General features: G+C 45.2%; 1 protein-coding gene across 3 annotated transcripts in view; it reads left to right on the top strand.

Moving 5' to 3' along the window:
- Positions 1–11,633: 11,633 nt before the first annotated feature.
- Positions 11,634–25,967, top strand: part of ADCY8 (adenylate cyclase 8) — a 228,624-nt gene continuing 214,290 nt past the window's right edge. For 2 of the 3 annotated variants that reach the window (XM_027615216.2, XM_027615207.2), the window contains exon 1: positions 11,735–12,697. In XM_027615216.2, the coding sequence (XP_027471017.1) occupies positions 11,735–12,697 (963 nt within the window). Of the gene's footprint in view, positions 12,698–25,967 lie in introns of all 3 variants that reach the window. The other variant, XM_027615225.2, reaches the window with a different exon arrangement.

Here is a 25,967-nt window from a genome sequence, read left to right as displayed (position 1 = left end):
GTCTGTTGTTGAAGCCCCCCAGCCTGTGGTATTTTGTCATGGCAGCCCTCATAGACTAATACGGGTATGCTGTAACTTGCAGCTGAAAGTAATACTAATCAATAACCTCTTGGCCTTTGGAAAGAAATTAGAGTCCCAACTCTTCCACAATCGATATCTGAGTGGGGGAGTTATTCTGGATGCATGCAGTTGCATTGAAACACCTTCCTGACCCCCTTACAGAGTAGCACTAACCCTGCTGTTTAGTAGGTGCTCTTAACAACTGATCTCATATACTTTGAGAGTGATTGCCCGATGAGGAAGTGCCCCACTTAGAATCCAATTTAACATTCTTGGGGCTATAGTCTTTCCTTTTCTAATTTTGAAGATTTTTTTTTTTTTTTTTTTTTTTTTGCTCCAGCTCATAAAAAGTGTAGGTTTTCTCCTGGCCCAGCTAACTCTGCTTGCATGGTTTGCCTATATAAGTCACTAGCCAACCAGTTAGTTACCCAAACTAGGTCATTTTCATTAATTCATTAAAAAACTGTTTACTAAGCTAATCCCAGCTCAAATCACTGAGGACTTTATAAAAATAAAACTTTTTACTGAAACTATTACAAGACTTCTTCCCATATCTTATGAGTTATTCCTGTATTTTTATGAATGAAAAAGAAAGAAATGCTTTTCTGCCATTCTGATTAGTGTGCAACTGGTTCATTGTTGTTATGGCTTTGGTTTGGTTTGGTTTTTGTCTAAAGAAACATACTTTGGGGCACTTGGGTGGTTCAGTCAGTTAAGTGTCCAACTCTTAATTTTGGCTCAGGTCTTGATCTCAGGGTTGTGAGATCGAGCCCCACATCAGGTTCCACGCTCAGCATGGAGTCTGCTTGAGATTCTGTCCCTCTCCCTATCCTCTGCCCCTCCCCCTGTTCATGAGCTCTGTCTCAAATAAATAAATAAATAAAATCTTAAAAAAAAATAAACTTACTGTGCCAGAGGCAGTCAGATAATGCATCCGTTATCTATAGCTGCATAACAAATAACCACAAAATTTGGGGGGGCTTCAAACAATAAACATCTATTGTCTCACAGGTGATATGGATCACAAATTCAAAAGCAACTTAACTGGATGATTCTGGTTCACAGACTCTCAGCTGGAGCTGCATCACCTGAAGGCTTGACTGGGGCAGGAAACTTCACTTCCAAATAGCTTCTGGAAGGGGACATCAATTCCTCCTTGACTATTGGTAGGAGGCCTTAGCTCCTCAATACATAGGATGCCTGAGTGTCCTCACAGTATGGTGGCTGACTTCCCCAAGAGTAGACAATGCAAGGGAGGGCAAGCAGAATGGTCTAGTCTTAGAAATGACATGCCACCATTTCTGCTGAATTCTATTGATCAAACAAACTAATCTCACACGATGTTGGAGGGGACTATGCATGGGCATGAACACCAGGATGTGGGGGATTCTTAGGGGTCATCTCAAAGCCTGACTACCACGGATGAACGAAGAGAAGGGGAGGTGACTGGATAGAGCTGAGATGGAGATGTACAACTTGCTAAGCAAAGAATTAATAGGGGCTATAAGATAATCTCTGTTGCCTATTCAAGACCCATCTCCCACATGCTTCTTTGTATCAGATCCCTTGATCACTGGAAAGGTGGCCAGGTCCTGGCTTTAGGCGTAAGCATGAGATACAGTTCTGGCCAAGGACACATATATGGAAGTCTTCTAGGTGATTCTGGAAAGACTTTTTCACCTCTGATAAGGAGGAGGTACTCAGGAGAAACTCTGAGCAGTGCTCCTACCTCTGCTTTGATCTTTCTATGTGGTGCAAGAGAATGAATGCTAAAAGAGGCTGTAACCATCTTGGAACCATGAGGTAAAGGTCAAAGGAATTCTAGAGTCGCCAATACAAAGCCCCAGATATAACTGATTTCCTGAACCAAACCAGCAAATTTCTATATTCCCCACTTCTTGTTGTGTAATAAAAATAAACTCTTATTGGTTTAAGTCACTCTTACTTGGGTTTTCCCATTATTTGTTGTCATTCTAACTTATAAAGGCATCTAACCCAGACATAGGAGGCCAGGGAGAGCTTTCCTGGAGAAAGTGATATCCACGCTAAGAGCAGAAGGATAGGCAGGAAGAGACTCTGAGGAAGGGGGGCAGCAAATCCCTAGATTCAGAGAAAAGGGAGAGCAAGATATGTTTGGAGAGCTGAATGTAGTTGAGTGTCGCTAAAGGCCTGAGGGCAAGATGGGCAGCAATGGGAGAGGGGACTGGAGCGGGCCATCCTAGAGATATTTGTCTTTGATTCTAAGGCATAGGAAGGCAAAGAACAGTCACTGCAATGTTCTAAGCAAGGGAGTGACGTGTTGGCATGGGCAAAGGAGGTGGGGAGTTGTTCTTTCGTAGATATAAAGTCTCAGTCATGGAGGGTGGTGAGGGAGTTCTGGGTGCACACTGTGCAACAGTGTATGTGAAGTTGACAATATTGTACTGGAAACTTGGAAATTGCTGGTAGGGGGAATTTTATGTTGTGTTTTTTCCACAATAAAAAAGAGTGACACATTCATATTTTTAATTTAGAATGATCACAACAGCTGGAGAAAGGAGGCAGGCTATAACTAGAGAGACATGTTCAGTCTACTACCATCACTAGGTGAGACGGGATGGCGGCCAGAAATAAGAAAACAGCAGTGGAGGTGGCAGAACTATAAGAAAGTTTTCATCTACTCTATCAGTAGTTAACAGACCTTATTAATTTAGTGGATGAGGTAGGGCGAGCTCTTAAATATTAAGCGTTTGCTACGTGTGTTGTACCATATCAGGTACTTCATGATGAATTGCCTGTAGGCTTCACAAAACCTAGCAAAGTTTTTGTAGACTTCACAAAACCTAGCAAAGGTAATTCTCCCTTGTTATGAAAATTCCAAAGTGTTCAGGAACTGGTCAAAGTCACAGAGATAGCACCTTGTAAAGTTAGAACTCAAGAATGAGTCTTCCTGACTAAAAAATCAACTCATTTCACTAAACCATGACTTTGGGTAAACATAATATTTAATGATTCTAGTAAGCGTCTGAGGACTAGGCCAATCAATTCCAAACATTTTGTTTACTTCTATCCATATGAAGAAATCCACTTTACACTGTGCCCAGTACATGTAGTGTGTGTGTGTGTGTGTGTGTGTGTGTGTGTGTGTGTGCGTGTGTGTGTGTGTGTGTGTGTAGCTCACACTATCCAAATCTATTTGATTCCTATTTGTATAACAAGAGTTCAAATATCATTTTGGAGAATGAGAAATACCATGTCAAACTGAACTTTATGTTTTGTGAATTTCAGATACTGTAACACCAAGAACTTGATAAGGTATTTTTCTGAAATTTTATCAAATTTTCTTCTGTTCTTTACTTCAGAGAGGAAGAATTTGGATGCTAAAGAATGCCTTTGTACAGAGTAGCAAGACATAATTGTCCTTATTATTCTATTTTACTCCCTTTCATTAATTTATTCTTTAAATGCTAATTATGACCCACCAAGTAATTTTGCAATCTCTGATTTGGTTGGAACCCACAGTGGGGAAAAAAAAAAAAAGCTTTGATTGGGAGAAAGAGTGAATCTCCTACATTTGTATATATGAATCATATTTTGAGCTATTAATTCAAGGGGTTTACTTTTGTGTGCTCCTCTTTTTCTTTGCCTTCATTCAAGCTTTCTTTAAGTCACTTCCATAAAGAAGGGGCAGAAAGCAAAAGTAATCTTTTCATCTTTTGTTTTTACAAAAATATAACCTCCAAGGAGAACTTAAAGGTTTTAGAGGTACAAGGAGTAGAAGTTTTAGAGGGAAGCATGTGCACAGGGGAAAATCAGATGGGCTTCAAGGAAACGTAAAGGATTTTATCGGTCTAAAGGAGACACTCCCAAGCTGGAACAGGAAGACAGACAGACCGGAAGACAGACAGAAACAGAGAAAGCCAGCAAGTCTCAAATAACGACATTTCAGTAGTGCCCTGGAGAGGGTTCATCACCCCAGAGACGAAGGGCAATGTGTTACACCGAGCATATGGGACCATAGGCAGACCTATGAAGACTCTCCCACAGGGACCATGAGAGTTGGACAAAAGATCCACTCCCTCAGGGGTGACCTTTATGAAGGGAGAGCCAAAGACCAGAAGGCATGCACATTCACGGGTGCACACCTTCCTCCTGACACGCCTGGGCACTGAGTAAGAGCCCCGAACCAGGGCATCTCTCCAGGATAAGGATACAAATGAAAGCCTCAAGAAGGATGTGAGTCAAATGTCTCATCAACTGGGTAAAAACAGAAATACATTGTTTTTTGGAAGGTGAAGAAATGTATTTCTTTGATACTTAATGGACAGAGATCCACACATACAATTACATGAATGTGTATAAATACCTATATTATAATGCCATCTATAAATTTTTAGCTTGAATATTCTACATAAACCCCAAAGGTCTCCCGGGGGGCAGGGGTCAGTAGTGGGGGTGAAATACTTAAAAAATAAGATGTTTCATGTTATTGAAATAGCACTAAGGTAGGGTAGTTTTTTTTTCCCCAAAAGAGAATGAGGAAAATGATCTGCTTTATTTCTCACTGAGTCTGATCATTTTGTCCCAAAACTTCATATGTGTGTCAAATTAAAAAGCAGGTCTTAAACCATGGCTAAAAGAGGTTTTGGTGATATGGGTGAACTAGGTGGAAACTCTCATATTTTTTCTTTCATTACTACTTCTTTTAGCTAACTTCTTAATGGTTCTTCCAATGGTCTGTGTATGTGTGCTATGAATTTTATGATTTCAATAAGTGAAGCCTTAGTAAGTAATGTCATAGTAAGCTCATGCTGTAGTTAAACCAGAGACAAGGGGATCGTCTTTTTTTTTTTAAAGGTTTCTTTTTTTTAAAAAAAAATTCATTTACTTATTTGACACAGAAAGAGAGAGCACAAGTAGGCAGAGCTGCGGGCAGAGGGAGATGCAGAAGCAGGCTGGACCCTGGGATCATGACCTGAGCCAAAGGCAGCCGCTTAACCGACTGAGCCACCCAGGTGCCTCAGGGATCATCTTTTTAAAAAAGATTATTTATTTATCTATCTATTTATTTATTTATTTAGAGTGTAAGTGGGGGAGGGGCAGAGGAAGAGAATCTCAAGCAGACTCCCCACACCTTGGAACCCGATGAGGGGCTTAATCCCACTACCCTGAGATCATGACCTGAGCCGAAACTAAGAATCCAACACTCAACCTACTGAGCCAACCAGGTGCCCAGTGAATCATCTTTTAAGAAGAAAAAAAAGGAAGAAAAAAAATCATCTTTTAAGATTTCTTCCTCTCACTTGACTAACTGCTGAATTCTGCATATAGATACATTGTTTCAGAATTGTTTTCCCACTGATGAGACTCTCTTCTCCTTCCAGGCACCAGAATCCAATTTAAATTAGTTCCTGTGAAGATCCAAAATGTATACAAAGGGTTTTTTTTTCCGCTTTTGCATTTTTTTCAAGGCAAAAAAGTACAAGATAGGAACAAAATAGATACTTTGTTTTTTCTATCATATCTTGTGCTCCATTCCAGATGAAATGTGAGTCCAAGGTTTGTAATTAATATCCTGTTTTCATGGATGAGTCCTACTTACTTCATTTTTTTAATTGAAGTATAGTTGACATACAATATTATATTAGTTCTAAGGTACACCATAATGATTCGACATTTATATACACTTTGAAATAATTGCCATGATAAAAAGCAAGCCCTACTTTCTTTAACCATTGACTTTTCCTTGAGTTCCATCAAAGCAGTTAATAATGCCTTTGATATTTCCTAAGAGCAGTGCTTCCAGGCAAGACAGGCATGCCCTCCCCCTGACCTCCAGGTTTATTGGGGTATAACTGAAAACAAAAAATGTGCATATTTAAAACTTGTAAAACTTGATATAAAATGTGAGTTAATCACCACAATCAGTAGTTAACACATCCATCACCTCATGTTGTTACCATTTGCTTTGTTTTTTCTTTGTGTGTGGAGTGTGGTGTGCAGTTAAGATGTACCTCTTAGCAAATTTCATGTACTTTTCCTTTAAGGCTTTCCAGCTTTGGAAGCTGCCCTGTCACAAACACCCTCCTTCCCCTGGGAAACAGGATCTCTCTGGTTTCAGGTCCCCTTCCTGAACTGAGTCCATCTTTTCTTTTACGTGTGAATATTTTATGTCTTCAGTGAGTGTCAGGGTTTCTATGGGTATTTTGCAAAGGGCCCAGTGCTTATAAAATTTAAATTTATATGTTAATATACTTAACCTGCGAGGTCAAAGATGCATTGGAGGGAAACAAATTTCCTTTTCTTAAACATATCTACTGTAAATGTGGCCAGTGGTATACATCAGCATCACAAAGCAAACAATGTTATTTTCTAATGGGGCAAGAGGATGTTTCCCCCCAGGACCACCCAAAGGAAGTAAAGTAGACCAAAGCAATTATTTTGGTTAAATCCAGTATGTGAAAATCTGCTTTTGCACAAACTGCAGAAATACTGTCTGTTCTGTTGCTTGACCTACACAAAAAACTAACAGACCCTCTACCCAAAGAAGAATTAGTTCTGCTACCTGTATCTGCCACTCGGGGTCATGCTACCAGACTTCTCAAAGCCAAAATATCTCAGAAGTCTCTTACTTAATTTGTATTTGGAAAGTCCAAATATATTTGATGTTTTCATTTCTATCAGTCCTGTTTAAATTAGGTCAACACTTGTTGATTTCTTGTGACAGCATTTTTATTAAGCATGTGAAAGCTAGAATTATACAATCTAAATTTAATTGCCGGAATTTTGTTGTCTATTAACCATGAGGTCCCAAGCAAGTTATTTAGCCACATGGAGGCTCAGTATCTTAGTAAAATGGAAGTAATATTTTATTCTCTTTAACTCAGAGACTTGCTGAGCTGCTTAAATGAGAGGATGGTAAAGATCTTAAGTCCTCAATAAATTGTTGCTGATCTTATTATCTTCATGTACACTTGGGGAAACCTCATTAAAGTGAGTAGGGAGGCTGGAAGGGGGAGCTATACAAGAATTACAATTACAGGAAGAATTGTAACATAGGCTCCAACAGAAGACTCTTCAACAAGAAAGAATGATCAATTCCAGGCCCCCAACAAGGAAAGACCTACAGTGAATCTTCAAGAAATCCACTACACTTGCAACTTACCTATAAGAAACTGGCATCACCCTGAACTCTTGCCTTTCTCCAATGGACTTGCTCTCAGAACAACCCTTCCTATCTTTCTCCTTCTCCTCCATAAAATAATGTTCCTCTCCTTTGTTTGTTGGATTGGCCTATGGTTTTTCCATAGTTTGCATGTCCCAAATTGCTATTCCTGAATAAATCCATTTTCTCCTGGTAAAATAACAGACAGCTTTATGTTTAAGGTTAATACTATAGTTGCTAGAAACTGGAGGCTATGGGCCCAGTTCTCCCCTTCGATGAGTTCACTGCTTCATGGGGAGAGGTGAGAAACAAATGGGTGAGCAAATGGGACAGAGCCAATCCCCATAGTAAGTGCCACACTAGCAGTACCAGAATAGACTGGCAGACAACAAAGAAGTGTCCACCAAGAAGACAACAAGGCTGTAAAGCAACCAAACATGTTTATTTGGGGTCCTAAGAATTGCAGTCCAAGAGATACAGAAGACACAGAATCCACAGAAGTCAAACATTTGCCCTGAAATGTGTAAGTGGTGTGCAGGTTTGTAAAGGCAAAACCCACAAGGCTACACAAGTTGTTTTGAAAGAATTATGATTGGCGCTGGCAGAGTTTGAAGTGACTTTCTGTACATGGCTGGATATTTGGCTAACAGGTGTTACATTATCTCTATTTCAGTCCAAAGTAGGAGGATGTGTTCCAGGAGGTGGTAGATCTGCAATTGACAGAAGTCAAAAAGTTCTAAGAATTACAACAGGGTATGTGCCTAGGTCCTAGTTCCCTGAGATCCTTCTGATTCTATTTTGAGTGACTCTTTTAGCAATGCTTCTTCATTTTGGAAGCTTCTTTCACAGAAGGAAGTTTTTAATTTTCACTGGGAAGATCAGGAAAGGATTTGCACAGAGACATTGCTCAGGCTTTGAAGGATGAGGTGAGTAGTATTTTGAGGGAAGGAAATGGCAGGGGGAGGGAAGAAGATACAGGGCCATTCTAAGAGAAGGCATCTATGTACAAAAAGATAGTGAGTTTGCAAAGTACTGTCCCTGAACATAGCAGAGACCACTCATAATAAATAGGCAGGGGACAAGTGAAAGCATGATGAGAGGCCCATTGTAGCATCAAAGCAGCATGTTAACTTGTTTTAAGTGATAATCATTTGGTGGTTTTCCTGTTTCAAAAAGCCTCTCAATATTTGTGTAAAGCCAACTTTGTCATTTGAAAACAGAATGTTTTGGGGGCTGAATGGCACTGTGTCACCCCAAGAAGAGGAAAAATAATTGAATCTAATTATCATCTGTGCTTATTTTAAAATAACCTGTTCTAACACCCCTTAACAGCAAAGGAACTTTCAGAGGAGTCAGTTGACCAGATGCAACTTTCTCCCTGATATGTTAGTTTCAACCTGAGTTCATTAAATTCTTCGGGTTTTTCTTTTCTGTAGCATGCTATGCTCATTCATCAGCCTGAGTCATTTTATCTGATTGGGTCCAATCTCCCCCTCCTTGGCATGCCTGCTTTGCTGCTGAATAAATCATCCTGGGATATGTCCAGAAGGAAGATTTTCATAGGAAAGTTCCATCTGCATTCAACCCCTCATTTATTCAGGCTGAGTTCTTAGGCTCCCAAGGAGAAAGATTGAGAAAATAAAGAGGTATCTTCCACCCCCAAGTTTACTAATATGGTCATTAGCACAGATGACTTGGGGCAGTGCCTGCAGAAAGAGGACACAGTTGGGCATACAACCTGGCACAGGGTCTGCAGGAACCCACCTCCGTCCCCCACCAGCCTTCTGCCCTCTTTGGGCTCCCTCCGCAAGTCAAAACACTTATTACCCGCCAGAGTTTCAAGAGAGCGAGCCAGGCTGATGAGTCCAAGCAATTTAGAAAAGGAGAAGCAAGCAGTGTTTCTTTTCTGGGATAATTTCATTAATGTCTAGATAACTGCAAAACTGAGTTTTGGGGTGCGCTTTGCCCTTAACCCCCAGGCCCTTGGGAGTGGGACAGCTACCCCAGGAGATCTTTATAGTTAAATTAATTCATCCACAAACCGGCTTAAAAATAGAACCAACCTTCTTTCTATTTAGAGTTGAGCATTTAGTTTTGTTCTCTTGAGAGATGGGGGACTACAACTCTAAAGATCTGGGATTAAGGGAGTTTTTCGGGGTGTATATTACATCCCAGAAATCTACTGTTAAGGGATAGGGGAAAATGTTAGTCGTTTTCTCTCTTGGGATTCTCCTGACAAGGCAGTGGACCAGTTCCGGATTTAAACCGAAACCCATGTGTGTGGATAAGAAAGAATAAAAAGGAAGTAATTAAATCCCGTGTTTCTGGAACACAGTGGACACAAATAACTCTGGAGATGGAGTATGTGGTTGGGGAAAAGGGCCATCCAAAGCTATTCCCCACTCAGGGCAGGCAGAGAGCGGGGAGTTTCTCCTCGGGAGAGCAAGGGAAATCGCTCATTCTTGAGGGCTGAGGGGGCTGCGAGGCGGTCTTCTGGGCTTTCACGGGACGCCACGGGGAGCCGAGAAAGCGCCCAGGGCTTGACGTCATTGGCCATCAGCTGACTGTGCTTAGGGCTCGGGCTCCACCGGCTGCAGCCGCAGTCGCGGTGGCGGAGGTGGCGGCCACCGCGGCTCCGCCACCTGCAGCCGGGCTCGGGACTGCGGCGACCACACTTGCCCTGCGGCCCCGGGACCGGGCGCTCCCGCTCGGCCGGGCGTGGGCGCGGAGCCGGGAGGGCGGGAAACCCGGGCTTGAGCGGGCAGCTGGAAATGTTTTCCCCTCGTCCTCCCCCTCTCCTCCTATTGTAAGCAGGGAGAAACTTGGTATGCGCGGCACTCGGGGACGAGCCCTCCACTCCTCCGGATTGGTGTAGTAAAGGCTCTTACTGGAAGCCGTCTCTACAATTGCGGCTTTTTGCTTTTAGCCCGATAGTTGGTTTCATCAAAAGATGCCCGGGTGGGGAGGACAGAAAGGAGACCCTCTATTTCGTCGCGCTGTGCTCTCGGAGTCCGTGGGCAGAGCGGCCTACGAGTCCTGGCTCTGCACCTGCCGAGGACCGGAGCCAGTGCCTAAAAAAGAATAGCGGAGGAACCGGCCCGCGCGGCCAGCTGGAGCGCTGGATACTCGCGCGGGGGGAGACAGGGGCGCCTGCGGTCGTCCTCACCCACGCCGGCCTGCGCGTGTTGCTGCCTCCAAGACCTGGGGCGTCCTGGCCAGATCAGGGTGCCAGCTCCCCGCCACCACCCCCACCCGGTTCCGGGGGCGTGGCTTGGCGTGGGGGCGGGTTTAAGTCGCCGCGGGTGTCTGACCGATCTGACAGGTCTCCAAATTCCTCCCCGCCGCCGGGTGCCCGCAGCGCGCTTCAGAGCGCCAGGGTGGCACGCGGCGCGTCCCTGGATCCGGTGGCGTCTCAGTCGACTTCCCCGCGGCTTCGGGCCTCCCTCCTCGTCCGGACCTTACACCCACCGCACCCGCCAAGCTTCTGTTCTTAGGCTTAGGGATCCGCACCGGGAGCTTCTCGGCGATCTCAGAGCTGTTGGCTTCGGAGCCCTCCCCACTTTTTCCTGCCCCCGCCTCCCAGCTCCGGGCCAAATGGACTCCGAAGAGCGAAGTGAAGGGAATGGGAACTGTGGGCTCCGACCCTTCGGAAGCACAGCTGGAAAAGCTTACCTCGTCTTCTAGCCACGACTGGGACCCTGCCGCCCTCCCCCTTCCCCGAGGGATGCGACGGGCCAGAGCCAGCGCCGCGCGGTCAGTCCTCGCGCAGGAAAAGGAGACAGCCAGAGATGAGCCGAGGAGGGAGCCTCAGCACACCCCCTGCTCCAAATTAACTGTTTGCTGACTTGTTAGCCCCGAGGCTACCACCTCTCCAACCCTTCCGCGGGGCACCCCACCACTTCCCCGTCCCCCACACCTCCCCCTTCTTTGCCCCCGCCCCCAGCTCCGCCCCGGCTCCCCATCCCGGCGCAATGGAGTTCTCCGAAGGGCTCTGCTCCAGCCACAGCGGCTAACTTCTCACCCGCCGCCGTCGCCGGTCACCCTCGGCCAGTCCTCCTGCAGGCGCCGAGTCGTGGGTGTCCCGAGCCCAGTGCCGCAGCCAGGACCCGCCCGGCGCGCAGCAGAAAGAAGCACGGCGCCCAGGCGCCTTTTGGAGAGCAAAGGCTGCGCCAAGACGCTGAGCCGAGGAGCGGCCCAGAAGCCTGAGCCCGAGAAGGGGGCTGCGTGGCTCAGAGCGCCGCGGCTTCTGCGGACACCGAACCACCGCCGCCGCGCACCCCAGCTGCGCGGTTTGACTGGAGGGCGGCGCGGAAGAACGCAGGGGTCTGCGGCAATCTTCCAGACGCCCTTTGCCCCGGGGCGCACTATGACCTGACGCGCGGAGCCTCCTGTCCAGGGCTCGCGCGACCCGGCGGCCGGGGATACCAGGGCTCGCCGCCCAGCTCCCGCCAGGCCGCCGTGGGGTCTTTGGGACCCCTCCCCCAGCTGCCTCCTCCTGGCTGTGCGCCTCCCTGCCTGCGGCCCGGCGCCATGGAGCTCTCCGATGTGCGCTGCCTGAGCGGCAGCGAGGAACTCTACACTATCCACCCGACGCCCCCGGCCGGCGACGGCGGGAGCGGCTCGCGGCCGCAGCGGCTGTTGTGGCAGACGGCGGTGAGGCACATCACCGAGCAGCGCTTCATTCATGGGCATCGGGGCAGCGGCGGCGGCAGCGGGAGCAGAGGCTCCGGCAAAGCCTCGGACCCTAGAGGCGGCGGCCCCGACCATCACGCGGCGCAGCTCTCCGGCGACTCGGCGCTGCCCCTCTACTCGCTGGGCCCCGGGGAGAGAGCGCACAGCACTGGTGGCACCAAAGTCTTCCCGGAACGCAGCGGGAGCGGCAGCGGCAGCGGCAGCGGGGGCGGTGGCGATCTGGGCTTCCTGCACCTCGACTGCGCCCCAAGCAACTCGGATTTCTTCCTCAGTGGGGGCTATAGCTACCGAGGGGTCATTTTCCCCACTCTGCGCAACTCTTTCAAGTCCCGGGATCTGGAGCGCCTCTACCAGCGCTATTTCCTGGGCCAGAGGCGCAAATCCGAGGTGGTGATGAATGTACTGGACGTGCTGACCAAACTCACCCTCTTGGTCCTCCACTTGAGCCTGGCCTCGGCCCCGATGGACCCGCTCAAGGGCATCCTCCTGGGCTTCTTCACTGGCATCGAGGTGGTGATCTGCGCCCTGGTGGTGGTCAGGAAGGACACCACCTCGCACACGTACCTGCAGTATAGCGGCGTAGTCACTTGGGTGGCCATGACCACCCAGATCTTGGCAGCAGGCCTCGGCTACGGGCTTCTGGGTGATGGCATCGGCTACGTTCTCTTCACGCTGTTTGCCACCTACAGCATGCTGCCGCTGCCGCTAACCTGGGCCATCCTGGCCGGCCTGGGCACCTCGCTGCTGCAGGTGGTCCTGCAGGTGGTCATCCCCCGGCTAGCGGTCATTTCCATCAACCAGGTAACTCCTGCCTGCCTTGCTCTTCAACCCCCCCGCCCCCCGCACTCCCCTGGGTTATTTAGAAATAGCTTTCAGAAAGGCCGGCTTGCCTTGCTTATTTTGAGGCCCCTCCCCCAGCCTGGCACAGTGCCTCGCACTTGGGAGGTCCTGGGTGTTGGTGGGATGGTATTTCGCTCATCTTAGAGGAGTTGGAACTAAATGACCTCTAAAGTTTCTTCCAGCCCAGTCCTTCTCGTCGGCTTCTGTTAGTAATTCTTCTCTGACATCAGCTAAGAAACAGCCTCTTTTCTGCTCTGCACATGTCCCCCAGGCTCTGTAGTCTCTGGAGCAGGAAACAGAAGGGGAGGAGAAGCACCCTGATTTAGAAGGTGACCCACTCCTTAACAGCTTTTACTCACAAGAGTCGCAGCAGGGTGTTGTAAGGGACTCTGGGATTCAGAGTTGGGTTTCTGTGTATCTCTGTGCCACAAACCCTCAATTCTAGAATTTAATAGCATTTTTTGAACACATAGCAATTGCTGGTGGGGACCCTACATATGTTATATCGTCCAGTCTCTCAGTCCCATGATACGTATTTTACTTGGGAATTATTCACTGCTTTGGAGTTCTAAGAGGGTATCTTCTCTTATAGGATCCGAACCCAGTGCTTTGCATAGATCAGCCTCATCTGGGACCGGTAGGGTAGGCAGGGAAGTGTCTTTGGCAAAGAATGCAAGTTTTGCTTAATTGATAAAGGATATTTTGATGTAGATGGTCTGAAATATTTAGGTGGAACCTGACCCTCCGTCGCTTCTCTTCCTTTCTTCCTGTCTTTCCTGTTAAATGTGGTTGTGTTTCTGGGAACAGAGTTCCCATTGTCTGTGAAGGAGAAGGTAGATGGTGATTTTATTGTTGAAATTCATTCAAATCAATAGATAATTAATGGTCTGGCACTTTGTTTGCCAAATGCTTGATAAATAGCAGGAGACTGAATTGGGGGGCTTCTCCATAAAAATGAGGGAAACATGTCAGCTGAAGTGTTTCCACATAAGAGGCTGACACAGGTGCTTGGAGAGGGGCCTGCTTTATATGTTCCTGTTCTAGGCTCAGCCTCTGCCTTTGGCTCTATCGGAAGCTTAAAAACTCCTCATCCTTGTGTTCGGGTTTGAATATATCGTTGAATAACCAGGTACAACACCTCTGAAAATGGCTTGTGGTTTCTGGAACGCAGACACCTATAGAACGCTTTACCTATCATTGACCTTCTGGGTTTCTAGTAGATTTGGGATTCTCTCTCTTCTCTGATGGCTCTGTATCCATTCGCTCGGGTTACTTATCTGGTTGGCTGCTTTTACAATGCTTTTTGAAGTCTCCCTGGGTAGAGCAGAGTATTACGAAGTACATGGCTGTGATCATCAGACATGAAATGGAGAGATGAGAGCCTCTGTGAGTAAGGGCTGACCAGCTGAACTTGTCCTTATAAGACAGTAGTGAATGTTTTCTCGAAATCACTGTGAACCTTTAATACCCACGTCTGATAAAGTCTCAATTTGGGATTGTGTAAAATATGTCTTCAGAACTATGTTTCTCAGTCTTCACACTTGGATCTGAACCCCACTAGCCTCTGAAAGTCTCAATTTCTTCCAAGCCCTCCTCCTTTTTTGCATTTTCTTTATTACGTATCTCCACATCATCAGACTCTCCTTCCCCATCTTGCTCCTCTTCCCTTCCTCTTTCTCCTCTTTTTTCCTTCTTCTCCTCCTTTTTCTTTATCTTTTTTCACTATGAGTCATTTTCACGATCTATCACAGGTATCTGCTCATTTGCAGAAAATCCCATTGATCATAACCCACTGCTTTCCATGTAGGAGCCTTCCTGAGTACACATTGCTGAGAGACTTCATCAAGTAAGTTTGGAATAGTATTTAGAATAACAACATCCCAAGTGGCAAATGATGAATATTTTCAAAGTTCTAAGTATAGAGACGCTTTGCTTGCCAAATGAATCCAGAAAGTAAATTTTGGCTTCATTTTTGTTTTATGCTCTACTCAAATACTACCAGATGGGAGAAGATTAAAAATAACCCCAAAATGTCTTCCCACTTCCATCCCATGATAAACAGTCCTTCGCTTGAAAACCAAGGTCCAGGTACATGCAAACCAAGCTCATTTGACTTTCTGTTTGGGTAGGAATTGTAGATGAACTACACTTTCCCAGTGGAATCAGCTTTTCCCAGACTCCTGGGGAACAGCCAGAGCGCTCTCCTCTCACTTCAGGTGCTGAAAAGACCTTTGTGGCTTTGGTTACCAAATGTTTTCCTTTGGCGCCCTCTAGAGGTCCAAGCTTCTTTCTTAGATCTTGCAGGTGGGTGAAATGGAGCATTACTCGCTTTTAAAATCATCTTTGATTTTTGAATAGGTACTGTTTGGTTTCTTTGTTTGGGAACATATAAGGCATGCCCTGCTAATGACCTCTTATAGCAATTAAAATAACATCCTAACTCTTTCCCGTGGTCACCCGGTCCCCTTACAAACTGGTTGCTCCTTCTCTCTATAATTATGTTTCCTTCTGTTCTCCTCTTCAGGCTCCAAATACCCAGTACCTTTTCCTGCTTTCAGAGATCCTGAGCTCTTTCCCCACTTCTTAGCCTTTGTGCTTGCTGCCTAGAATGATTTTTCCCAGGTTTTCCCATTATCCTGGACGCAGTTCACACACCACTCCCTAGTGCTTGGCTTGTTCTGTTTTCTCCTGAGCACGTACACTATCTGAAATTATTTTATTTGTTTATATTTGCTCTGTTTCTTTCCCCAGCCCACCCGCACAGAAACATAAACATCACCTAAGGGCATAGACGTCTATGTGTTTACCAATTTATGCTCATCACCTAGAAAAATGCCAGGCACCCAGCATACAGATACTGAATGAACAAGACTGTTCAATGCAAAGGTAATATAAAATATCCAAGCCCCCTCTATTGTGCTAGTGAAAGTTTTCTGCGTACACAATCACACGTAAGTTATATGTGTGTAAGGCAGTCTTTTATACATAAACGCCCTTGGCAAAACCAAGGCACAAGGATAATCCTTCACATATGCACAATGCTTTACATGTAACTAAGGGCCTTTACATACATTATCACATCTAATGACAAACAGATGGTATCCTTCGTTTTCATTTCACAGAAGAAAGAACAAATTCCTGGGAACTTTAAAGAGACATCCCAAAGATGGTGATCCCAAGTGGTGAGAACACAATTCAAATCCTAGCTCCAGAGTCATTCATTCTTAAGAAACCTTCTGAGAGTTTCTTTCCAAGCCCACATTTGAATTGACTCAAGACTGAGGGATACCTGTTTCACGACTCAGGAGGACAATACCCAGTATAGCACATGAATGAACGTTTAATGAAAAAAGCCAAAGGGAAACCATGAGAGAAAAATGTCTGAATTTCTAGGCATAAGCTCTTTGTGGCTAGCTCATCATCTTGCTCATTGGATACAAACTTGTCAAGTGAAGGCCATTGACACTGGAATATCATCTTTCTCCACATTTATCTTGATTCCCATTAGAGGATGGCTCACATTTAACTTAGCATTTTCAAGAAGCAAGAAGCTACATGAGAGTGTAAAGTCCACACACCTCAGCAACTGTTCCACTTACTGAAAATGCCATTTTCAGAAGTAACAAATGAGTCAATGATTGCCTTCCCTTAACCCAAGCTACGAGAATCTGTTTCTGTTCTTTTCCTCCCGGCGGAAATTACATCTGTGGCTTGACAGGGTAACAACCAAGCTGCAAATCTCGGCAGATGCCCTATATGAAGAGACAGGGCCCTGTGTTCATTTAGATCATCATGTGCTTTCCACTCTGGACACAAGATGCAACTGGAAAAGGGCCACGCAGGAGGCCCTTGCCATCAGCACGGAGATAGCTTATGTTTTCTCCCCTCGGTGAACCGTTAGACCTAAATCATGGATTTCCCACCCAAACTTAGAGGTATTGTTCTCTTAGTGGCAGATATATAGGATCACCTGTGTATGTTCTAGGTCCAGGTGGTACTGGGATACAGAGGAACCTTCAGAAGGTTCAGAGCTCAGCTCACAGTGTTGCTTTTCTATTCACCCTGACAAAGCTCAGTTACAGGTAACACAAGGGCTGCAGCCATTCCTTCCTCAGGATGCCTCATCCACCTCAAGTTAAACCTGCTTCATGTGCATCATTTAGTTCATCAATAGTACTGCCTTTGTCCAGAGACGACAGATTTTTTTCTCCACATCTTAAATTGTTTATCCTGCCAGGTCTCTTTGTCCATCTAAACCTTGATTACAAAATCGGGTAATATGTATGAATAAAATATTAATAATAAGGGTCTTATTTGCTAGGTTCTTTCACGGCTCAGGTAAATCCTAAGGACTGTTGCTGTAATTCGCATTTTACTCGGTCTTAATTGCTGGTGACGGTAATGTGAGCTACTTCACGTTTGAAACTCATCTTGTTCTCATTCTTCAGCTCATTAGTGATAAAATGGTGAAGATCATTTAGTTATTGGAAAACTGAGAGGCAGCAATATTTAACCAGAAAGATCCCTGCATTATGTTTCCTCTTGGGGATTCTGAAATGTTAAAGCTTGTGGCTAATTAGTCTTCTGTATCTCTTGGCGAGGCAGATAAGCAGAAGTGTCAGAGTGAAGGTGATTTCTCCAAGATAACTCTAGGAGCAAAATCAGCCAGGTATGCAAATCCAGGTTAGTTAGTGCTCAGGGTCATGCTGTCAGATCTGAATTTCCATGCAGCATTTTTTTACTGTCTTATACAAATCCCATCAAACAATAGAAGCTAGAGCCAGAAAAAAAAAAATACTAATTAAATCATGATCATTAAACTTGACTAATGAGGGACTTTTAGTTTACATTTGGCCTTTAAAAACTCCTTTGGGAGAAAATGCACTGTTTGTAGGGGGTAAGATAGTGGTTAATGGTATGAGCAGGTTTGGGTCAGGTGAGAAGCAGCTTTTGTGCATGCTTCAGAATGCATTCCTGCTGATTTAGGGGTGCCTGGGTAGCTCCGTTGAGTGTCTGTTGATTTCCGCTCAGGTCATGGTCTCAAGGTTGTGAGATCTAGCCCTGCAGGGGCTCCACATTCAGCGGGGAGTCTGCTTGAGATTATTTCTCTCCCTCTCCTTCTCCCTCTGCCCCCCCCTGCATGTTCACGCACGTGTGCTCTCTCTCTCTCTCAAAATAAATAAATAAATATTTAAAAAATATAGAGAATGCATTTCTGATTATTTAAATGAAGGATTGGCTTCACAGTAAACACAGAGTCAGTATAATAGAATCACCAATATCTCTCCCCCCATTTGTAAAATTTAAACATAAGTGTATATTCTGTATTCTTTGTCTAAATCTGCTAACTCAAATCAAATCAAAGGAATTGTATGACTACTTAATGTACAGCAAATGGCACGTAATTTGAATCATCCCAATTTGGTGGTTAGTATCAAGGTAAGTGCTCAATTCCAAAACACAAAATATCCGTTAAATGAGTGGAACTGGGCTTCTATTTAATGCACCTTGCTAGTTATGGTGTGCATTTTTTAAAACTCCAAATACATTCGTTTCTGTACATTTTCCTTTAGCAAATTCATACAGGCTTAAAAAAAATAATTGCAGTGTCCCAGCATGTCTCAGAAAATGTCTTTCAAAACCAGATTTGACTGTCACCATTTCCAAGAGGTTCCTCTGAATGCCAGAAAATGGAAATAATACTTTTTCATTCTTGTGAAAAATGCCCAGAGACTTTTTGGTTCTAATCCTTCCTTCCTTCCTTCCTTCCTCCCTCCCTCCCTCCCTCCAGCTCTCCCTCCCTCCTTCAGTCCTTTCCTCACCGCCCCCCCCCCCAGCCTTTTTTTGTGTGTGTGATGGAGATGTTAGGCTTTGCAAAGGATATTTTTAATGACTGCTGGAGTGACCAGTTAAATTCCTTCAGCCCCGTCCTTTACCCCCTTGGCCCTAGAGTTGCAAATAAGCTTGGTGCCTGTGTATTTAGAAATAGTTGTAAAATGGTTATAAGTTGTGTGCTTTGCAAGATTGAATTATGAATTTGTTTTCCTTCCTCTCCGGTAATGTCACCTGACCGGTATCAGTGGGTCAGAACATAATTAGATCAAAACCGCGAAGGCTGGGAGGACTTTTCCTTCTGGCACAACTGCTGCAATGTCATGCTAAGTAGGACAAACGCATTGGTCATATTTACACCTTGATGATTGATGGCACTGTAAGAGCTCATCAGAAATAAGTGAAACCAAGTATAAAAAGGAAAGATTAAAAAAACAAAGCTTATCCCACATTCTGTGCTGCTGGTAACGTGTAATCAGAGGATTCTACTACAATCATGCTGCCGTGACATTTCACTGTTGTCTAAATATTTCTTGAGATGTTAATTTATTCATTTCACAAGTATATCTCTTTTAGTTGATCCTACATGGGTTTATTTTCAGAACATAGGAGACACTTGCAACATTCCTCTCAAACCTTTCCTCTTACCCACAAATGGGCACAATATTAATCCTTCAAGAAACCAGCAGGTCCAGAATCTTCAGCTGGACAGCATATCAGCTCACTTGACGTATGTTCTTTGCTTCCTCTGGGCTGGAAATCAAGGTAACAGAAACTGAAGGTTGGCAGATTTCTATGGTACATAGGTTTGAACCTTAGTTAGCAAGAGGATGGATCCTGGAAATAACGTCTTCCCTGGCTTTTCTCGGGGCCTGAGTGCAGGAACGCCGCCTCACCCAGCCAGCCACGGCAGAGCAGTGGACGCTCGGACCATCTGCTCTGTGCTTTCCCAGGAAATGTAATTGGATTTACACACTCAAATTATATCATGTGTGTTTTGTTTATGAAGGACTATTTTAAGGAGTCAGGTCAGTTAAGCAGCGCTTGGAAGCCAGCTCTTCTCACTGCAAGATTTCACTGTCAGCCCTGCAGGGTAGAGAAAGAACAAGGCAGATTAATTAACCACTGAGGTGCCAGACATTCTGAGGGAGGCCAGGCCATAGCCTGGTAGGAATAAAAGCCATGCTATCTGTAAATACAACCGTGTGACCACCTCCCTGACCAATGAACTGGGGTTATAGCTCAGTGTGTTGTCAGATAAACCTGTCAGTCCTTGTTTCTTGGATATCTGTGATTTGATATTTGAATTTGAATTCGCTAGATCATGTATTTTCATATGTACAATATCTTACACATTGCTTAGCTCCTGGGGGTTTATCTCCCTGTGGTCCCATGTCCTGCCTTCTATGCCAAGATGTCTTTGAAGCACAAAATTCTCCGAAATCAGGAAATGATAAAATTCTACATGGTGAGGGACATGAGCTAGATGTGAAATTAAATCACATTAATGGGGTTTTTTTAGGAGGAAATTTTAAAAACTGCCCTCTCTATGTAGAGTGCATACCGGTATAAAATTTTCACATAAAGCAAGAACTGTTGCCACTTCCTTGTGTAAACAACACATCTTTTCCTGTGTCAGCTAGCTTTCCAGTCGGAGGAAATCATTTCAAATCTTTTTTTTGGGGGGGGGGGGATTACATGTTGAAAACACACATATCGCTTATAAAACAGAGATGACTAAGGATTAGGGAATGCATAATCAAAATATATATATTTCTTTAACTTAGAACATGGGAAGATGAAATGCAGCATAAACAATTTAACAGAACAAAACCAAGAAAAAAGGAAGAACCCTCGGAAACCTTGGGATACAGGGATGTAGAAGAGATATGGTGGGTTTTCCCAAATGTTTGGGGTGCTGTCGTGGTGAAGAGAGACTCGTTATTTTACGTGTCTCCTCTGGGACAGAATACAGATCAACTGATGGCCCCTATAATGTGAGAGATTTGGGTTCATCTAAGGTCGAGATTTTAAAACAGACAGACCTGCCTGGGGGGCTGCCTTTTAAAGTGATGAGCTCCCTGTCATGGGGATTCTTCAAGGGAAAGTTGTACAGCAATCCATCAGGGATGGCCTAAAGTAGATTCCATGCCAGGCGGACTTTTCCATCAAGGTCAGTCGAAAGCCATTGGCGTTCATCTCCAAGCCATCAAGGCGTCTCTTTAGACGGGAAAAAGGAGAGGGCAATGGGCAAAAGGCAAAAGGTTGGGATGGCCAACGGGCATTTGCCAACCGAATGGGTTGCCCTTCTAGGAGCTCTTCTGGATCCCTGCCCAATGACATCTGTACATTTTGGGGACTAGAATACTGACACATAGCCACTCCATGGGTAGACAGGGTGGCAAAAGTAGATGAGATTTTACTGCATCTCAAAAAGTCAGGATTGCATAGGAAGGAGAGAATAAGGATTGAGTAGGTAAGTTGTTCAACAAATATTTGTTGACTGCCTGTTGGGTGCTAGGTTCTGGAGCCCAGCTGTGTACTGGACAGTCAAAGCTGTTGCTGTAATGACGCTAATGCTTGACTGGAATTTGGAAGGGAGTTTGTGACTCTTGGTGCGGAGGTAGGGAGGTTTGTACCTGGTTCTTAGAATACAACCGGAGGGGTGCCTGGGTGGCTCAGCTGGTTAATCATTCAGCTCTTGGTTTTTGGCTCAGGTCATGGTCTCACGGGTCGTGAGATCGAGTCCCGCATCAGGCTCATTGTCCAATGGGGAGTCTGCTTCAAAGATTCTCCCTCTGCCTCTCCCCTGCATAAAGAAATAATTTTTTTTTTTTAAAAAGACACGTGGAACACAGCATTCGGTACAGATGCAAGTCTTTGGCTTTTTTTCTCTATAGACGTCTAAAGTATGAAAAACCAAAGCTGTGGTGTGTTGCTTTTAGGAGTTGTGTGAAAGGAAAGGTCAGATTCTAGAAGACATTGTGTACGGGTATGGATCTTCCTTCTTAGTGAAGAGAGTGTACGGGGACCCAAGAAAGGGCTAGAGGATTGGTTATTTAAGTAGTTCCTTTCCACAAACTGAATGCATCCCAAGCCTGGACTAGAAGATGTGGCAGGAGGGAGTGTCTGCCTCATGCTGGGGAGGGTCAGGCTGGTCTGCAGCTCTGGGCACACCCAGTTGGTCTGCGTTCACAGTAACCCCAGCTAAAAATTTGGGAGCTGCAGGAGACCTATCCCCACCCACAGGTAGGCAGACCAGGTATTCAGGTAAAGCTCAATTCCCTCCCCTTAGTACATTGTACACCCTGCATTTGTCCTTTATCAGAGCAATGTCATAACATTGCCTGGGAGCCCCTTGAGGTCAAGGGCAGTGTTTTACTCACCTCTGTGTTCCTAGCATATAGCATAGCACTTGGCCCCATGGAACAGTTCTGAGCATGGTACTTTTAAACAAATGGAATTAATGAATGTTACATGACCCCTCCTTTCCTCTGCCCCCCCACCCCGAATCACACAGTTATCAACAGGGAATGAGTAACCAGTGAGAGAAGAGAAATTAGTTTCTCTAAGAAAGAAGAGAGAAATCAGAAGAGGAGGTCAGTGAGAAACCAGAAAACACATCAAAAGCTACCCCCTTCTAAAGTGCTTTGGGCTGGAAGCCCCAAGTTGAGTTTTTGCTAGACATGTGTTTAAAAAGTTATAGTAGACAACATGAAGAAAAATCCCAAGTGAATCCCAAGTAAATCCCAGATCATTTAAGTCAAAAAAGAAAGAAAAAGGAGAAAGGAGGTGGGGAAGTTTAGGCACCTAGAATATCCATTAAGTGTTTGTCCATTCGTGAAAATTTTATATGGGTCAGGCCCATCCCCACAAAATAGAGTCCTAACAAGGGGCTCACCTCATTCACTTCCTTCTTGGTTCTTTAGGACCTTGGCTCTGAATCCCAACACCCAACACCTTGCTCAAGTATTCTTTGAACACACCCCAAATGGCCCCTTTGGCCTGACTTCTTGTCACCAGTCAATGTTCACCTTCTAGCTTCTGTGCAGCTGTGGGCAAGAGGCGCTCTCACCTTCAGACCTCATTTCTGTCACTCCACACCAGCAGGGCTAGTCGGCCTCACTCCTCTAAGGGGAGAACATTGCACAAAACTGGTTGACTTTGCTGAGCATGGTATACAGATCATTGCTTAGACTACTGTTCATTCCCCTCAGCTTAAAACTTATCACAGAAAGGCCAGTTTGTACCCTAACTGGATCAGTTTTTCTGTATACTGCCTCAGAGCAAAATCAAGCCTGATTTTAGATATTGGAGTCCAATGCAATTAACTAAAACAGTCATCATGAAGTCCCTTAAAAGGATGAGTTAAGTCTTCCCTTTTTGGAATTATCCCACTTAATTCCTCTTTCTACTGTCAATTAGTTCAAGAAACAAAGTCAGAATCAAGAACAGCAAGCTTGTTTTCTTTTAAGTTCAAAGTCAAACTCCCCTCATTACTTGGGTGAGCTTTCCTCGCCTGTTGGTGGAAACCAACAGGCATATGAAGTGCATATGAAGATGGGTTCATGACCCCAACAGTCAGTTTCCAATGAACAGAGTCCCCTTCCTTCTCTATTTAAGAGTCAGATGTAGCTTCTTGCCTTCTACCAAGTGAATAATCGCATCATAAGCAGTCCTTGGGGCCCTGCCCATGCCATTTCAGCCGGAGACCAACTCTGAGCTCTGCCAATGGACAGTTAGAGATATTTTTGAAATCATATAAGTACATGTCCTTAAAACAAATTCTCATCCTATTTTTGCCATGATTTTTTTTTCTAGCAACTTTGACCAAATGGCCTTGGCTTCCTTGGCCACACGTTTCTTTATGCCTAAAAGTTTTGTGAGCAGTGGAGAGAAATACAGGACCACAAAGGGTTCCCGGGACCCCAGACCAAGTTAGGTATTCCTGTGCTGCTGCCCGCATCACCCTTTCTCTGCCCGTCTGTCCTGCCGCATGCTGCTGTCATTGGTCTCCATGTTTCTCTCGCCAGCTGCGCTATGTGCTTCACAGAGCAGGGGGTGTACCAGAGCCATGGTGGTGTCTCTCTCTATGCTATAGTCTAGCGCCGTTTACATTCTCTCCCTTCTTAGATGCTTCAGTTCTCCTCTTCAGTGTTGGGGCTGCTTAAATTTCCATTGCACATATCTCCTTGTTACCTCACTCCATACATCCCCCTGGGCAATCACTCCCTTCTTCCATTACTGAGCATGGACCTAGGTGCTGCTTACTCCTAAATCTGTACCTCGAGCCCAGTTTTCTTGGTTAATTACCAGGCCATCTAGTGACCTGCTGGGCATCTCCAGTTAAGGGTCTCACAGGGAGCTCAATCTCAACAAATCAAAAATTACCAGCCTCCCACCCAACATCCGTGTGAATGCCTGATGGTGTTGTCTTCCACCACTGGGATCTGTCCATAGCTCTCCACCCTTCTTGCCGTTCCAGTGCAGCCCCCATTATCACTCAACTCTGTCATTCCCTGTGCTCCTCCAAGCCACCCCTCACCCACCAGGGAGTAGGCTTCTCCCAAATTCGAGTCATCATCTCACCCCTTGTGCCTGAGGGTAAGTTCCACAGTTGAACACATCCCCAGTTTCCTGACACCCTGTGCTGGCTTACTCCTGTGTCTGCTTTCTGGGGCAGCTCTTCTGTCATCTTGTCCCTTCCCTGTCTGCTAGTACCCACACAGGGGTCACCAGCTCCAGGAAACCTTCCCTGTGCCCCTTCTCCAAGACACATGCCATCTTAAGAACAAATGGCATTTGTTTCATCGGAGGATCATATGTGCTTGTTGGATTTTGAGAATCTGAGCTCAGATGAGGTGTTTAAGGGAGGAGGGGTAAGCAGACACTATGGAATTTGACAGAAAGATAAATAGTCTTTCGGGCAAGACTCTTTCAATGGGTCAGTACATGTATGGAGGGCTGCCATGAGCCAGACCCACCCATATCACCAGAGAGCACTTGTGTGTGAGCCCAGTGCAAGATGAGGATTCACACCGCCTGGGATTGATTGCCATTGGTAATGTTAGGACACCAATGAGGGTCTTAATCTTTTTGCACCTCGCTTTCTTCAGCTGTAAATGGGAATAATAACATTAGCCCAGAAACTTGTTGAAGAAATGAAATAGACATGGAATATTTAGATCTGAGCTGGTTCGTAGAATTGCACAGTACATTTCATTTTTTGTTGTAACTTAATTTTTAAAACTGACCACCTTTTCTGTGGAGTCCTCTGCCCTGAGGAGTCCTTTCCCAGGCTTTACCTTTCTAAACACCTGTGTACGGCAGACCAATGCTTGCAAACTTTAATATGCGCAGAAATCACCTGGAGGTCTTGGTACAGCCTTTGGATTTAGGAAGGGGGTCCCAAGAGTCTGCATTTCCAGCGAGTGCCCAGGTGCTGCATGCTGCAAGCCTGTGGATCTAGTTTGGGGAGAAAGACCTCACTTTCTCTGCAGTGGTTTCCCTGACACTCCACTGATGGGCTTAGGTCCCTGACTCTGGGCTGTCCTCATTCTCTTTACACACCCCCATCATTTGTTGGTTCACATGTCTGTTTAGCCCTTTATCTGACAGATAAGCATGGAGTACCATTGTGTGCAGGGGTGCAAGCAATGGGATAGTGTGATGAGGTCAAGAACGCACGATCCTGCTATGAAATGGATTCTAATCTAGAGTGAGAACCAGCCATCCATCAAATAATGGCCTAAGCATGTGACTCGTTTCAAACTGAGTTAAGTACTTTTAAACCAGATGACATGGTTTGGTGCCAGGCTATGACGACGTTGAGGCTAGGAAGGCGTCCAGGGTAGAGTTTAAAGAGGCACTTGCTGTCAGGAGCCAACCCTGCAATGTAGTGAATCCTACGCATCTAGCTTGCCTCACCCTATCTTGGCCCTGGTTTCTCTTTCAAAGGAGAAACCTGACTTGGGCTGAGATAAAGAAATTCTTCCTGATTAAGACCTGAAAGGGGAAAAGGGGTTGGCAGGTGAAATTGGAACCGTGGCATCTTTATTTGTTTCTGCTACTAAAACATGTGCTCTCTGAGGTTGATCTCTCCTTGTATATATCTCTGGACTAGACATTGGCACATCCCAAGGGAAGCTTGCAGCAGAGGCTTACCGAATAAATGCCTGAACCGTCATCTTAGCATGGGTATGGCTGCTTCCCTTCTCGTAGCAAAGGATGCTGAGCTCAGAGTATTACGTCATTTCCCTTTTGGTCATAGCGCTAATAAGGGATTCTCAGCCACATCTGTCTCATTTCAAAACTACCCCTGGATTTGATGGTCTTTTAAAGCCACTTTATCTCAATTAACTCTGCTAGTTTCAGAGGCAAGGAGCTAAAAGTAACAAAG

This window comes from Zalophus californianus, chromosome 4 (genome assembly GCF_009762305.2).
Source record: "Zalophus californianus isolate mZalCal1 chromosome 4, mZalCal1.pri.v2, whole genome shotgun sequence".
NCBI classification, from domain to species: Eukaryota; Metazoa; Chordata; class Mammalia; order Carnivora; family Otariidae; genus Zalophus; species Zalophus californianus.
The sequence above is the reverse complement of the archived record's forward strand: the minus strand, read 5'-3'. Positions and strand labels throughout refer to the sequence as shown.